General features: G+C 41.1%; 1 protein-coding gene across 1 annotated transcript in view; it reads left to right on the forward strand.

Moving 5' to 3' along the window:
- Positions 1 to 16,823, forward strand: part of LOC126094846 (cytochrome P450 4C1-like) — a 57,588-nt gene extending 40,765 nt beyond the window's left edge. The window contains exons 9-12 of the mRNA XM_049909449.1: positions 2,710 to 2,778; positions 2,855 to 3,023; positions 9,986 to 10,165; positions 15,450 to 16,823. Of these exons, the coding sequence (XP_049765406.1) occupies positions 2,710 to 2,778; positions 2,855 to 3,023; positions 9,986 to 10,165; positions 15,450 to 15,607 (576 nt within the window). The 3' untranslated portion in view covers positions 15,608 to 16,823. The remainder of the gene's footprint in view (positions 1 to 2,709; positions 2,779 to 2,854; positions 3,024 to 9,985; positions 10,166 to 15,449) is intronic.
- Positions 16,824 to 17,362: the final 539 nt, after the last annotated feature.

Consider the following 17,362-nt stretch of genomic DNA (forward strand, 5'->3'; position numbering starts at 1 on the left):
ATCTTCTCACGAAATTCCAATTACCAACTTTGTCCTCCGAATGTGAAAACATTTTGTTGACACCGACCTACATAGGGAGGAACGATCACCGCGATAAAATAAGAGAAATCAGAGCTCGCACGGAAAGATATAGGCGTTCATTCTTTCTGCGAGCTATACGAGATTGGAATGATAGAGAATTGTGAACGTGGTTCGATGAGCCGTCTGCCAGGCACTTAAATGTGATTTGCAGAGTATCCATGTAGATGTAGGTGTAGAATTGTTCTACCTAGAAGTACCTGAAGAATAAATGAAAAACATCGTACTCAATTTCTTAAAAGAAATCGCTTGCCACGTATATATCTGCAATGCACTATGCTGGATTGTCTTGAATTCTCATATTATGACACCGCGCACGATCATCATAATTTTCAGTATCGTCCACCGTGCCTTTATCAAAAAGAGAGGACAAACGTATATAACCTAAGCAATGTATATCACCACTCTATGCTACCCTCGCTGTTTTTTTACTAATCTCGTACTCTAAATTACCTGCGAACATTTTAGCCGTTGAAGTAGAAGTTTCTGTTTTTAAATGTTTACCCTGTCCACTATATTTCTTTTTATCTTTCCACTTTGATACCAGCAGAATTTTATTACATTAAACGAAATAAAGTTCTTTTTTTCATATGAATGTATTTGCCAAGTGAGCCGTTTTCTTGTACGATTTGTAAGCCTAATCTATTGGAAGTAATACATGTTAATTCGTAGAGGGAGACCAAGAGATGAATACACTAAACAGATTCAGAAGGATGTAGGTTGCAGTAGGTACTGGGAGATGAAGAAGCTTGCACAGGATACAGTAGCATGGAGAGCTGCGTCAAACCAGTCTCAGGACTGAAGACCACAACAACAACATATGTTAATTGTTGAACAGTTTCGAATAATGGTTATATTCTGCGAAATGGTGTCTGCTACACACACACACTCACAGACAGACAAACACATACACACACATGCTCGTAGACACATACTACGCAATATATAAATAGAGATCACGCACAACACGATGTATATTTTGACGTCTTAAAGCTATTTGTTTCACCTTTGATCCATTGTTACTATTTTACCTTATTTACTTTGTACATGGACACCGCTTATCTACGAAATCTAACAAGCTTCTTTTCCCCGTTCCTGATTTCTGATACCTTTTTCATGTTGTGATGTGCTATAGTTGTAATGCTATAGTTTTTAACTCATTGTTTTACAATAAAGATAAAGGTACAATTTCACACATTCTTCAGTTTTATACACTAAGATATTAAGTTCGAGATTCGACACTATGTTTTTCGCTTACCAATGACGTACCAAACATATATGGTACAAAAATTTATGGTATGTCGACGAACCAAACATATATGATACAAACAGTTACGTTTGTCGACGAAACACGTCTTGACAATTGTACGAAAAGTGTCTGTACCGCTGCTCATATGAAGCACCGCTTTGTATATAAGTATCCGCGTCCCCCACGCAACTGTTCGTGTAAGACAGAGGTATACTATAAAATCGTATCAATACTACAGTAAGAACCTTTATTTACTGACGGACATTTGAAATTTTCTCACGCATTCAAGCACATGTGACAATCAAATGAACAGGTGAATACAGTATGATTTGTTGTAAACATTACATGGTTCGTTTGACTGGTGCTTCTGGCTAGATGTGGCATTTTAATGTTATTGTCCTCGAAAGCACTTTGTCTGTCAAACACCTTATGTTTTAGATGATTACTGTTGACAAGACGGCTGTGCACAAATATGCATAGCATGCGATTTTTTTAAGGAACTGACAACGATGAGCCCCCATCTGTCGTTATAGGTAACCAATACGTTTGTTTAAATCTGTATCCAATGTAGTTATATCACTTTAACGTTTTTGCTCTCTTCTTTTGTTATGATGATTGGTACGTTAGTTAGATGCATTTGAAAATGAATGGTGTCTGAAGGTAGTAGTGCAGAACAATTTAAAACATAGAATCGTGGAATCACGTCATTTTTCAAGAGTTATACAGTCTCCACACTGATGCTCATGAAGGCATATCATTACCATTGATGTCATTGTTGTTTGTCGAGAACGACTTTGTAACTGTCGGGACGTCACTGTTTCTTTGGATGCGGTGATTTTGTGCCATGAGCTCTTATGTCGGCCTTAGTGATGATAATGTAAAGTGTGATTTTAGTCGTGAAGAATATTCATTAAGTAGCAACAAAGAATGCGTAGGATGTACCTCCTCCTATCTCTGGTTGTCCATTGATTCAGCCTTTTTTCTCTGTTCGTGATGGTAGCTACTTGAAGTAATGAATGGTGGAATATAATATGAATATGTCTACATAACGAATGTCATCTGCAGTCGTACCCCTTCCATCCATCGTAAGTTCATCTCGCCCTATCCCAAGCGCCTAGTGTGCCTTCACTCAGTGTAAAGGTTAACGGGATGTGTTTATTTTGTAACGTAATGACTGTTCCGCACATCTGACAGTTTAATTTCGTCGTAACAGTGCCACGAAATTCGGAGTGTGAACGTACACGAGACGTGATTATCGCTGCGGCCTATTCTAGCATACTTGCTGTCCACGCTATTGTTTAAATTTGCAAAATGCCCTAACCACTTATTTAAATGTGTTCCATTCTTCCAAAGTCTCGCATTAAGAGGTATGTCTGTCGTAGGGTCACGACACGACCACAGTTGGCATGTCCTGGGTCCTCATCCTGCTAGGGCACCATCCAGATGTACAGGTGAGTGTTACCAGACAGCTTGACAGCGTGCCGAAGCGGCTGCGGACGTTGCGATACCGTGCTTCTCTGTTTGCAGGAGAGAGTTTACGCCGAGCTGAAAGACATATTCCAAGACGAGCAGAGAGCACCGACAATGCAGGATCTGAATAACATGAAATATCTCGAAATGGTAATCAAGGAATCCTTGAGAATTTATCCGAGTGTGCCTTTCATCCAGCGCAGGGCCACTCAAGATGTACAAATAGGTATGTATATTAGGTGACTTAAGACGACTGTATTTGCATGAAGCTGTTATTCAAATTCAAAATGGCTCTGAGCACTATGGGACTCAACTGCTGAGGTCATTAGTCCCCTAGAACTTAGAACTAGTTAAACCTAACTAACCTAAGGACATCACAAACATCCATGCCCGAGGCAGGATTCGAACCTGCGACCGTAGCGGTCTTGCGGTTCCAGACTGCAGCGCCTTCAACCGCACGACCACTTCGGCCGGCTTATTCAAATTAATTAGCTTCAATTACAATAAGTAGTAAACAAGTTTCATAACAGACTAACTCCATTATAGTCGGAGAAATGTAACTTTTATCCTGTCGTTCCAGTTTCTTTTCAGTTAGCATTTTGTCGATAAGAATAGTTAACACTCGGTTACGACTGCCTTAACTAGACTTGAGCATTTGTCATCGAAATGTTTTCCAGTTCAGTGAGAGACCAATGAACTTGATTGTGTTCTCCTTTGCTGGAAGTTAAGGTTTCTAAGACAAGACTGCGTAAAGCTAGAAAATCTGATGAGAGGACTCTACGCCTACAATCTATCTGAATTGTGATACACTTAACAATGATGAAAATTTCTGCCCCGCGTTTGTTGGGGTATTTTATGACTACCAGTCGGCGAAATATTCCAGTGAGATGTTACTGTATCGTGTAATTGTGAGAGCTTGTGTAAGTATTGTCCTTAATATAAACAGAAAAGGGGGGAGGAGACCAACCTCAACGACAACACATACCCGTAGACATGCGTATCATTAGAGTCTGCTAAGTTCCGTTATCAACACCTCAACAGCTGAGCTTCATTTTAAGAGAAGACTCCATACGGCTACAAAATACAATGAAAAGAACTCTATGCGTACATACAATCTGTCTAATTTGTGGTACATTTCACAACGACGAAACGTAACGGCGCAGCCTTTATTCGAACAGTCTACCTCTACTTGAGCAGCTGGCCATGCAGGTGTATCTAACGTAATGTAAAACAACTTGTTCTAATTGGAAGGCAGTAACGCCTGCTATGTGTCCTGTTGTTCAAATGAATAAACGGCAACATTGTGCACGAACTACATGGTCTTTCCACCATGTAGGGAAAGTAGGCGTCTTCCTAGAACGAAGAAATATAGGAACCGCCATATATTGGGAAGATATCCAATAAATATCAATAGAGTGGGCTCTCCGTCTGCTTGTGTTGTTAGTAGTCTTATGACCAGACGAGTATTTACTATAATATAAAATTATATAAGTATATTTGTAATTCATGTATTGAACGGAATATATGCAAAAATTGAGAATATATTGACTGCGTAGATGCTTAATTGAAATACCAGTGAATTGTTAACTTTAATATCTGAATCGGATCTCGACTTACATTCTGCAGGTTCTTTAATCCGTATAAGCGAGAATGTGTTTGACAAAATAATAGATTATGGCAGTGGAAACTATTTTCGTACTGCCACTAGATAACTGGTTCAACTTATTCACACTTCACCAGCGAAAAACGTAATTTCTATAAGGACTTAAATGCATGTATGTTAGTACATTAAAGGCAGGACTGATCTCAGTAATAATTCTGAAGTTGAATGTATAGATCTTTCATTGTATCGCCGGCCGGTGTGGCCAAGCGGTTAAAGGCGCTACAGTCTGGAACCGCGTGACCACTACGGTCGCAGGTTCGAATCCTGCCTCGGGCATGGATGTGTGTGATGTTCTTAGGTTAGTTAGGTTTAAGTAGTTCTAAGTTCTAGGGGACTGATGACCTTAGAAGTTAAGTCCCATAGTGCTCAGAGCCATTTGAACCATCTTTCATTGTATCATTAAACACAATAGACTATGGCGAACAAATCATAACAATTTCAGAAAAATTGGATGATTTATTCAAGGCCAAGTCAGTAACGAGTGGATCCACCTCTGGCTCTTAAGCAAGCAATTATTCGACTTGGCATTGATGATAGAGTTATTGGATGTCCTCCTCAGGTATATCGTGCCAAATTTTGTCCAATTGGCGCTTTAGATTAACAAAATCACAAGTTGGTTGAAGCGTCCTGCCCATAATCCTCCAAACATTCTGAATTGGGGAGAGATCCAGTGATTTTACTATCCCAGGTAGGGTTTGGCAAACATGAAGACAAGCAGTAGAAACTCTCATTGTGTGCGCTCGGGCATTATTTTGCCGAAATGTAAGCCAGGGATGGCTTGCCATGAAGGGCAGCAAAACGGGGCGTAGCCGACATATCGCTGTGCTATAACGGTGTCACGGATGAGATGGCGCCCCAAACCATCACTCTAGGCTACCGGCCCGTGTGGCAGGTGAGATTCAGGGTGGTATCCCGCCGCTCTCCGGGGCGTCTCTAGACATCTACATCTACATCTACATGTACGTGATTACTCTGCTATTCACAAAAAATGCCTGGCAGAGGGTTCAATGAACCACCTTCATACTGACTCTCTACCGTTCCACTCTCGTACGGCACGCGGAAAAAACAAGCACTTCAATTTTTCCGTGCGAGCCCAGATTTCTCTTATTTTATCGTAATGATCATTTCTCCCTATGTAGGTGGGTGCCAACAGAATGTTTTCGCAATCGGAGGAGAAAACCAGTGATTGAAATTTCAAGAGAAGACCTCGTCGCAATGAAAAACGCCTTTGTTTCAATGATTGCCACTCCAATTCACGTATCATGTCTATGACACTATCTCCCCTATTTCGCCATAATACAAAACGAGTAGACCTTCTTTGTACTTTTTCGATGTCATCCGTCAGTCCCACCTGATGCAGATCCCACACCGCACAGCAGTACTCCAGAATAGGACGGACAAGCGTAGTGTAAGCAGTCTCTTTGGTAGATCTGTTGCACCTTCTAAGTGTTCTGTCAATGAATCGCAGTCTTTGGTTTGCTCTACCCACAATATTATCTGTGTGATCGTTCCAATTTGGGTTATTTGTAATTGTAATCCCTAAGTATTTAGTTGAATTTACAGTCCTCAGATTTGTGTGACTTATCGCCTAATCGAAATGTAGCTGATTTCTTTTAGTACTCATGTGAATAACTTCGCACTTTTCTTTATTCAGGTCTGTTGCCACTTTTCACACCATAAAGATATCTTATCTAAATCGTTTTGCAAGTCGTTTTGATCATCTGATGACTTTACAAGACGATAAATGACAGCATCATCGGCAAACAATCTAAGACGGCTACTCACATTGTCTCATATGTCGTTAATATAGATCGGGAACAATAGAGAGCCTATAACACTTCCTTGGGGAACGCCGGATATTACTTCTGTTTTACTCGATGACTTTCCGTCTATTACTACGAACTGTGACCCTTCTGACAGTAAATCACGTATCCAGTCGCGCAACTGAGGCGATACTCCGTAGTCACGCAGTTTGATTAGAAGACGCTTGTGGGGAACGGTGTCGAAAGCCTTCTGTAAATCTAAAATTATGGAATCACTTTGACATCCTCTGTCGATAGCACTTATTACTTAATGAGTATGAAGAGCTAGTTGTGTTTCACAAGAAGGATATTTTCTGAATCGGTGCTGACTATATGTCAATAAATCGTTTTCTTCGAGGTACTTCATAATGTTCAAATACAGTATATGTTCTAAAACCCTACTGCAAATTGACGTTAGTGATATAGGCCTGTATTTCAGCGGATTACTCCTACTTCCCTTTTTGGGTATTAATGTGACCCGAGCAATTTTCCAGTCTTTAGGTACGGATCTTTCTGTGAGTGGCTGTATATAATTGCGAAAGATGGAGCTATGTTTCTCATCTCGGCAGTTGTTCTTGATTGGAATTCAGGAATATTTACTTCGTCTTATTTGGTGAAGGAGCTTCGGAAAAGCGTGTTTAATAACTCTGCTTTAGTGGCACTGTCATGTGATTGTGTCTTGCCACTGGTGTGATTTATGTATGACCAGAATCTCTTTGGGTTTTCTGCCAGATTTCGACACAGAATTTCGTTGGGGAAATTATTAAAAGCATCTCGCATTGAAGTACGCGCCATATTTCGAACTTCTGTAAAACTTTGCCAAACTTGGGGATTTTGCGTTCTTTCAGATGCCTGCCTAGACATGTCCTAGCTGGTCATAGGAGTTCATTTCGAGGCGGGCCTCATCACAGAAGACAGTTATACTCCAGTAAATGAGATTCCAGGCCGAATGTGCTCGACACCACTGCAGACGACCTTCTTGGTGTATAGAGCCGAATGATAGTTGGCGTAAGGGGGTAGTCGGCGCAAGGAGCTCAGCTGCCTTTCTGAGAGATGTCTGTGAATGGTCCTTGAGACTACTGATGCTCCAGTGCACGTCGGGTCGATGATAATGATGAATTTGCTGCTCTGAGTGCCTCCCTGACGACTGCTTGGTTCTCTCGTTCTGTCGTCCCTCTAGGTCGATTCCTCCCTTCTTGACGCTGTATTCTGCCATGGGTCACCCATTCCTGCCAATATCGTCGAACAGTGGCATCCCTCCTACTCAAATGTTGAACGATTCGTCGATTACTCAAACCAGCTACACGTCCTCTCTCAAATGCTGACATCTGCGCCTATTGTTCACATGCCTGCCTGCGAGGTACCGTTACGGTCCTACTGAGCAAAAGCAATGAAATGCGCAAACACTTTATGCCCTGGTATCGACATCTTCCTTGTTTACTATCACTGCCTCAAACTGCGTTGCAGCGTCACCCATACATCCATCGGCCACCGAAATGTACAGTTTTGCATTTTCCGTCGGTAGTTGTTTTGGCCTATTTGGATAACTCCTTCGCGGTGCGTTATTCTTTTTGTCTTACAGTGTATATCGATCAGTGTCAGTGCCAGTTCGAATAAAAGGTAAGAGTAGGCTTGAATGATTCGCATAATTCATTTTATCGTTTACGCTATAGCCTTAAGAAGGTAGATGGCGGAAAGCGATTTTATTTATAAAAATCGTGCTCGTTACTCTTTGGAAACTGTAGATATCAGCGATTCCTCACAAAGCAAGTTACCAGTTTTGTTTTTTCGTGGTACTACATTATTAAAAACGTTGTTCTTACGTCAAAGGAAGAAATACATGCGTTTGGTTACACTCGTTAACGTTTCCAGTAGAACATTCAGAGCTGCTATATTATACATACAGTCTAAAAGAGGTTATTAGTCTTCAGAATACCCTATCCGTTAATTTTAATTTCCGTCACATAAATTCATCAGTTCTTACAATTAGTAAATGAAATCAGTTTATCTATTGAAATATGTTCAACGTCTGTTGTTTGCTTTTCCCTTCGTCTTTTAGCAAAGGTCTCTGAAACAATTGTGGGACCCCCGTGATTTATTTTTGAAAAAATTTAAACCATTGATTTTGCGTCCTAATCATTACTGGTGTCATATACATTTAACTGTTAAAAATTATTGGCGTAATGTAACGATTAAACTTTCATACAGTAGCCTATGTCTTGCCTCATTTCTCTTATTGTTTCTTCAATCCCCGTAACTTTAATACTTCGATTACTTCAAACTGTTCTGCTGTTTGTGTTTCTCATCACTAACTCTCGTAAAATTTCTGCACCAACTGCTCTTGCCTTATAACTGCTATATTACCCATGATGTACGTATCTATATTGTTTATAATTATTGTGTTATCCATCATGGCAATATGCTATGGTAATTCAGAATTGTTAATTGAGGGAGTAGGAATGAGAATTGTAAGCGGGAGGGAGGGGTAGGGGGGGGGGGGGAGGGACGAAACAGGCAAAATATCTGGAACTAGTACTGACTACAAAACGTGTGTAGATTATGTTCATTTTGCAATGACATGTGACAGCTGCTGTACACATATGATCTTATGCATTTCTCTGCTCTTAAAGATACGTAGTTATAATGTTTCTTTCGATAGCTATTTATTTATAGCATGTTGGAGTTCCTGGGTATATTGATGATCTACATTATATGAATGGCATCCGTGTAAGACTACGAAAATTTCCTAGCTTCATGAAGCTTAGACCAAACTTCTTGCTCTATTTCTTTACACACTTTAGTAAAATACCGCAAGTGTGAAGAAAGTTACAATGCTTATAAGAAAGGACTGAAAGATTTGGAGAATAAAAGAACCCTCTTCCCCTGTAACTTGGTGCTTAGCTGGTAAGAACCGAGTGTGTACAATGGGCTGTATATAGAAATAACCTGCCGTTCCTCGATACTGTGGATATACACAATTATTTTAAATATAGTTCACATCCAGCAGTATTCGGGTGAATAGCGCGTACAGTTTCAAATCGATACTGTCTTTGTCTCTAACGTTCACAATTACAGTGTTGTTTGCGGGTTATTATTTTTTGTCTATTAAAATTAGATTCTTGCTATCTCGTTTCATGTTTTTAATGATGTTCCTGGTATGAACCACCTAAGTATTGAAACTGTGTACCGTACTGCAGTTGTGTATGAGTAGGAGACGACAACGAGGATTGCTGGGAATTTCGAGCTGTGTTCTGGCGCTCAGTTGTGAAACCTCAGAGTTTTTCCTGCTGGGTTGAATAACTTGCGACTATCAGAAGCCATTTTCCACCGTATTCATCGGTTAGGGTGGCACAATGCTTACGGCAGATCGAATCACCGACCATCCATCCAAATTTTGGATTTCTGCTCAATCCCTAAACTGCTTAGGAAATATTCCTGGATCGTTACCATCAAAATAATAACCTTCTCAAATCTGAATTTGTGTTCTGGCCCTAACGACGTTGTTGGTGACGGGACGAAAAACCTAAGGCAGTTTTTTTTCGCGCTACATACTGTCTTCGTAATCTCTTAGAAGTGGGCGAGAATGGTGATAACTGATAGCTCAGCATTTAAAATTACAGCGTATAAAGGGTAAAAAATATAGTACATATTGACAAGGTAAATTCTTTATCATGGACTCCCCTCTGGGTGCAGTGTAAGCCTACCTCTCATTCTTGTTGTCAGCCGGCTACAACATCCCGGAGGGGACCACACTGACGCTGCACATCTACCACGCCCACCGTGACCCCGACCACTGGCCGGACCCGGAGCGCTTCGACCCGGACAACTTCCTGCCGGAGAGGGTGCAGGGCAGGCACCCCTTCGCCTACGTGCCCTTCAGTGGAGGCCCGCGCAACTGCATAGGTAAGAATAGTGATATGTACTGATAAAATTCCCTCAAGCTTCCAGCCGCGTTAAGTGGTTCAAAATGCACAAGCTCTCGGCCGAGACTTCCTCGGCCATAGTCTGAGTGGAGAATGTCTTTTGGTTCCTGCTACCGTACGTATATGTGCCAACGGCCTTGCCGCAGTGGTAACAACGGTTCCCGTCAGATCACCGAAGTTAAGCGCTGTCGGACTGGGCTAGATCTTGGATGGGTGACCGTCAAGTCTGCCGAGCTCTGTTGGCAAGATGGGTGCACTCAGCCCTTCGCGTGAGGCAAATTAAGGCGCTACTTGACTGAGAAGTAGCAGCTCCGGTCAAGAAAACTGACGACCGAGGGGAGAGGGATGTGCTGACCACATGCCCTTCCACATCCGCCTCCAGTGACGCCCCTGGACAGAGGGATAACACGGCGGCCGGTCGGTACCGTTGGGGCCTTCCAAGGCCTGTTCGGACGGAGTTTAGTTTAGTTTAGTTTCGTTTCGTTACCGTCCGTATACAGCCGCTCTGAGATGCCATCTGTGACACATTTATAGCCCACGTTACATTCTTACTTCTACTTGTTGCCAATCAGACAAGAACATTCAGTAGCAGGGAGGTAGGGAGAGTCCCGTGCACTTAATTGCGCGGGAGATGGTTTCAGAGCATGGGAACGCACCTGCTAGTGGTGACTGTATCGCGCTGGAGTTCCGTATACATAGCCGAGAATCACATACTGATCGTGGCACGAGGCAGTACAATATATTATGTGATTCTTCCGGCGTATTTTATGACGAAATAAACCTCGGGTGAACAGCCTGGTATGAGAGTGTATAGGACACAATATTTCAGCAATCGACCACATTGCCGAAATATTGTGTCCTATGCACACTCATACCAGGCTGTTCACCCGAGATTTACTTCGTCAGTACAGTATAGTTAGTTAACATTTATTATTAGAACACTGCTATGCTCCTCCAGGCATCCGGTCAACCATAGTTGAACTGATGAATGATTAATAATATTTTCCTAAGTTTATTAACTATAGTAAAAATTTAAACGAGAAAGACATTTTAGCTTAGTCGTTGTTGGTGAAGATGACGGACCAATCAGAAGCGCGCACTTAATAAGCGGGTGCCGATCAGTTACTGTCAAGTCACTATGAGTCTTCTGCCGGACACGAGTCGGGGCGGTCAAGTGGAATGTGATGCCGATAATTATTCGCCGCAGTTAACAGTGCCTTGGAAAATGTTTGTGTATAACAATTCGCTATCTGTTTTACATCAGTTATGAACAAAGGCAACTTGCGCTTTGGACGGAGTAGTGTGACGAGTTACCGATAATCCACTGCTGTGTTGAACTGTGGCTTGGTGAACGGCCGTGTGAAATTCTAAACGTCTCGTAATGCAGTGAATCATTAAACTGTGTCTCGTTGCGGTGCTCTGAACATGGTTCCTCCCACAGAATTTGATTTAATGAGCCGGCCGGAGTGGCCGAGCGGTTCTAGGCGCTACAGTCTGGAACCGGGCGACCGCCATGCCTGGGCATGGATGTGTGTGATGTTCTTAGGTTAGTTAGGTTTAAGTAGCTCTAAGTTCTAGGGGACTGATGACCTCAGAAATTAAGTCCCATAGTGCTCAGAGTCATTTTTTTATTTAATGAATGGACCTAAACAGGCTGTTACTTGCGTTCCTGATTACGGTTAAACATTAATGACTAAAACTCAAGTGGCATTATACGTTTTGATAATTTTATTTCGTAGCACTGGATTTTCTGCCACACTAGCACTTCAACTTAGCGTAGTTTGTTGTTTGTACGTCGAAAGCTGTTCTTGGATGAACAAAAAGCCAAGCGGGACGAAAGTTACGAGACAACCTTAGAAGTCGCGAGGTAAGCAAACCAAAGTCAGAGATGCCAGGAAAGTGAAGACACATGCCCTCGTAAACTGTAGTATTGATATAACCTGGGATTTTGTATCGTGGACAAGGTGTTTTATAAAACCCACCGTGTAACGGATAGACAGGCGGATCGGCATTCTTCTTTTTCTTTTCAATCGTTACAACAGGTGATCCCTCTAGCGCCGTATAAGTGTCACAAAAGGCAATGCGGCTGTATGAGGACGGTAGGAGCACCCAAAACACACTCACCACGTGACAGTGGCCCTAGAGTATTCGGCGGCAGTCATGGGTTTTAAACGAGTTGACGCTGCTGAGGTTGAGGATGTGTTACATGTCGATCTGTTTTACTTTAGGTAACGAAAAAGGCACCAGATGGGGCGTTCTGACGATGTCCTTGATAATAGAAGTAAGCCTTGCAAAAATCAAAATAGTTACATACGATTTTTTTTCCCGGAAGTAGTATTACATAGTGTAAAATGATGCAAAATGTTCGAAATTCTCAGTAAAATCGTTGCAGGCTGTGGACAGCGACGGTTAAAACACAATATGTTCAAGTACCAATACAGAAAAAAATGTAATGGCAACAATGAAATGTTCGGATTAGAAAGAGTATAATTCATGCATGCAGTTTCTCGAACCCGACTGTTCATCCTACACATCGAAGAAGCAATCAAGGAAAATAAATGTTCAGGAGTGGAATTAAAATTTAAAGTGAAAGGATTTCAATGAAAATATTCACTGATGAAATTGCTATCCTGAGCAAAAGTGAGCAAGAATTGCAGGAGCTGCCGAGTGTAATGAACAGCCTAATTAGCACGCACAACGAATTGACAGTAAACTGAAGAAAGACGAAAGTAGTGAGAAGTAGCAGAAGCACAAATAGCAGCGAACTTGACATCAGAATTTGGGAGCGAAGCATTGCCATACCTGGAGTAAAACTGCACATGACGAACGAAGCAAGGAGGACGTAAGAAATAACCTGGCAAAGAAGGCATTCTTGGCCGGAAGAAATCTATTAGAATGAAACTTCGGTTTTATTTGAGGAAGAAATTTCTGAGAATTTGCGTTTGGTGTAGATCAATGAGTTATGGACTGTGGCAAAATTAGAAAAGAACAGGATCAATGCGTTTCAAATGTGCTGCTCCAGCAGGATGCTGCAAAATTATGTGGACTGATGACAAATGAGGAGGTTCTCCGCAGCATCGACGAAGAGAGCAACACACCAAAAATGTTGACAAGAAGAAGGGAGAGGATGATAGAAAATATGTTAAGACACCTAGGCATCACTTTCATAGAATTCGTTGCTGGCCGCATCAGACAAGTCAGAAAGCTGACGACCAACAGCCACCGCGCCCCCGTCCCCACTCACACCTCACTCTCCAAAAGAATTAAGCTTTGTACAAAAATACGCAGCTCTAAGGCTGTTTGCTTCTGATATGATCTTATGACGACACCTGAACATGCTCACATTGCGACCTATGTACTTTATGAATAACGTAGAAAATGTTCTTGGTAATATTACTGATGATAATATCACAGTCGCTTCTTTTGTTGCATCATGCATTTCCTGTCAAACGGGCGTCATAGTAAGCGCTCATAAGGATCGGCGGCTGCATTATATTACGCGAAATTTTTAAGATACGTCAATTCTAAAGGAACAGCCCAGGCCCTGAAATGATATACTTCACTCTTTCCAGAGCGTCTCAACCACACCACATCGTGAGCTGGACTCTTAGGAGCACTTTTCACAGGGAGCTCTCGTCCAACCGAGCCATCGGAGTATAATGTACTGTTGTAATCAGCTGGCTCCTTTTATTCCTCGTAGGCTCATGCAACCACAGCTAAGGCTGATTCAGTCAGGAGCTGTTTGAACGACAGCCTATGTTATGCTTGGGAAGAGAAACTGTTGTGTTAAGATGTTGCATGGCTAAATTAGAATAGCACTGCCCAAAAAGTCAATCGATTATTTCTACCTTTTAATTTTGTAACACTGTTTTAGCAGTTGAGGGTCATATCTCACGACTAGGGTGACTGTGACATCTGAGCTCGTTTCGCAACTAGGCTTTATTCTTTTCTTTTCATAAAATGAACTTGGGATTTTGCAGAAAGCGTTACAACTTAATTTCGTCTATCCCTCAGTTTAAGTTTAAGAGACCTTAAGTTTGATTTCCGATAGGTTCCGCCTTCAGCAAACAATGTTTCTTTTTTGTTTTTTACCCGACACGATTCTTTGAAGTTCAATATTATCCTTAGGTTTTCTGTTTGCTTTCTGTCAAAGCAGTCAGCATACAGAAAAATTACTTACATGGATGTATGGGATATTACGCCTTTACGTTTAACTCTTATGTTTCACATTATTTTACCTGATGTGAAAGACTGTGTGTCTGTATGTGTGATATGCAATGTGCTTACATATCCTTTTACAGATTTCAACAAATCTGCATGTTTACAGGATCTAAAAAAATTTCTTTTTCGGTTTGGTGGATGTTATTGTTGTTGTAGTAGTTGTTGTATTCTTCAATCCGGACGCTGGTTTGATGTAACTCAAAAGCTACTCTGTCGTGTGCAAGTCTCTTAATTACCGAATGACTATTGTGACCTTCTCAGTCTGCTTACTATATTCGTCTCTTGATCTCCCTCTACGATTTTACGTCCCCCTCTCCCTCGCCCCCACACTCCCCTCCAGTACTAAATAGGTGGTCCATTGAAGTCTCAGAATGTGTCCTGTCAACGAGCCTCTTCTTCTAGTCCGGTTGTCCCACAAATTTCTTTTCTCCTCAGTTCTGTTCAGTACATCACCACATTTCAAAGGCTTCTATGCTCTTCTTGTCTAAACTAGTTTGATAAATACTTGACTTAAAAACTGAAATTATCTACGTACAGGCAGTAAAAACAAATTTTTTCTGTTATTTGAGAGAAAGTAAATGAAAAAGACAGTGATGACGCTGTAGTTTCACTGAAAGTGTCTGGATAAAAAAAAAAAAAAAGAAAATGTACTGTTTGCTAAAGGCGGAACCTATCCAAAAACAAGTTTGTTTCTTCGCAAACGGGGACGCAGCCATGAGCTTCAACCTCAAAATTAAAAACTTTTATTCGCCACACAACAATTAATTTAATCAAAACCCGAAACTTTTGCATACACAAATAAACATCCTTCTATAATACGCCGTGTTTTATCAAGTAGTAGAGGACACGGTAGTCAGTCGCAAATGATGTTAATTGCATGAGTAGATTTCGTTCATGGTGAGGCCATCTTCAGTACACAACAGAATATGAAAATTAGAGCATTTTTTTTTTACTTCACTATATTTCGTGTATCTGTAGTTGTTATTTAAAACACTCCTGTAAATATAAGCCTTGTTTCTGTATGTTTTTTACTGTTCCGACAGGCCAGAAATTCGCCGTCCTCGAAGAGAAGACAGTTCTGTCGTACATCTTACGCAACTTCCGCGTAGAGACGGTGGAGAAGCGGGAGGACCTGAAGCTGATAGGCGAGCTGGTGTTGCGGCCTTTCAAGGGCGTCTTCCTCAGGCTGACTCCGCGGTAGGAGGGTGGCTCCTGGTCACAGCCGGGGCGAAGAACTGAACTGCAGCCCAGCGCGACCAGGGCACCAGACGCACCGCGCAAAACGAACCTGTTAACTAACGACACAATATACTCGATCTTTTCAATTAGACAGAAAGTAGCATTTCATCGATACCGCAGTGTGGGTGAGTTGGTACTAGGGTCTTTAACAAGGACAGATTAATTTCTAAGTAAGCGTCTTCTTCAGTGTTTCTTAAATCATCTACATTATGTACAAGCATTGGGGACGATGTTCAGAGGCAATACCTGACGAATAAATCTTGTGTCTTATCACACATTTCACCAACAGAAGAACTGTTTCACCAGCAGCGTATAGTACCTTGAGTGGAGTGTCGGATGACAAAGAAATCGCCTTTGCTAACTGGCGCGCCACCTAAAGACAATATAAAACGGAAAAAAAGGAGTTTCCCCATGCTCTTTTTCACTCCTGGACTACACATTTTAGATCGAAAACAACGGCAGCGTTCAAAAAAAAAATAAGAATATCAGTCGAACACTGGCTCATGTACTCTGCAACTGTCATCTTTGATGGTGGCAAGGCCTCATCCGCCACACGTTTTTCATTTTACGTTTCTGAATCGAAAGATAAACGCCAGTTGTCACAAACAGAAGCACTACCTTACACTACCAACTAAATGTGTGGAATTCCAACATGAATGACAGTGTTGTGAAAACTGTGTCTTTACTTTGCACTGACAAGTATCAGATTAATACTGAAGCTCTGCGTCTTTCACATCTAATTTTTGAAAAGTTACAAAAAGCATGTGGACTTTTAAGAAATTAATTTTTTGTACATTTGATATACTCTGCCTCAGTTCTTCGAGATTTTAAGGAAAACGTATCAAAGCCCTCTGCTCTTTGTCTCATTCGCATATTAGTTGCTTTATGGATGCCAAGAAAAATACACTACAATCAGTATTCACTGTTGAAGATTACTGGACTATATTCTAAAGGTCTAAATTACGAACATATCTATTGTGCATGTTTTTGGAGATAATGTATGACATTTGATTTTCATTATTAAATAAGGTTATTTTGAACAGTATAAATATATTTGTATAAACGAAAGTATATGGCAAATAAGGAAAGGCAGTAGTACTACGATTATAGTTATATGAAACTGAAATTACACGTAATCTTCTATGTATCTTGTATATTCAATACATACATAATTTATACTCCCCTGCTGCAGTTTCTACCTGTATCTTCCAGCTAATCTCAAGAACTACTGTAAGGATATTGATACGATTATTACTAATAGATAGACCGATTGAAAGGAAATCTTTGAGTGTATAATTTAATACTGCTTAGTAAGGATGAGTGTGTAACACACGTATTAACTGTTGACTGTTTAATTGGTGTTTGGAGTGACATCTCGTGCAAATGATGGGAGCTACAAGCCGATGAGCTGCAGAGGCGGTTTGTGGTGGAAAAAGCAGTAAATTAAACAGCTGCCAAAACACTACAAAGCAGCAAAGTTTGAGCAAAATAGATTTTTTCTCTTTCGGTCTCGTAATAAATCACATGCTTCTAAACTGTAAAGTTGTGTGATTGAATCGCAGTCGGACAAAAAATTCTTCAGTCTTGCCTCTAATCCATTATTCTGTTAACTTCAAATGAAGCAATCGTAAAAGAAAAGGACTCGACCCACAGTAATCAAATATCAAAACCATCACAGAGGCAATAAGTACATACTTAATCAAAAACAAATACGTTC

The sequence above is a fragment of the Schistocerca cancellata genome, chromosome 8, assembly GCF_023864275.1.
Source record: "Schistocerca cancellata isolate TAMUIC-IGC-003103 chromosome 8, iqSchCanc2.1, whole genome shotgun sequence".
Classification (NCBI taxonomy): Eukaryota; Metazoa; Arthropoda; class Insecta; order Orthoptera; family Acrididae; genus Schistocerca; species Schistocerca cancellata.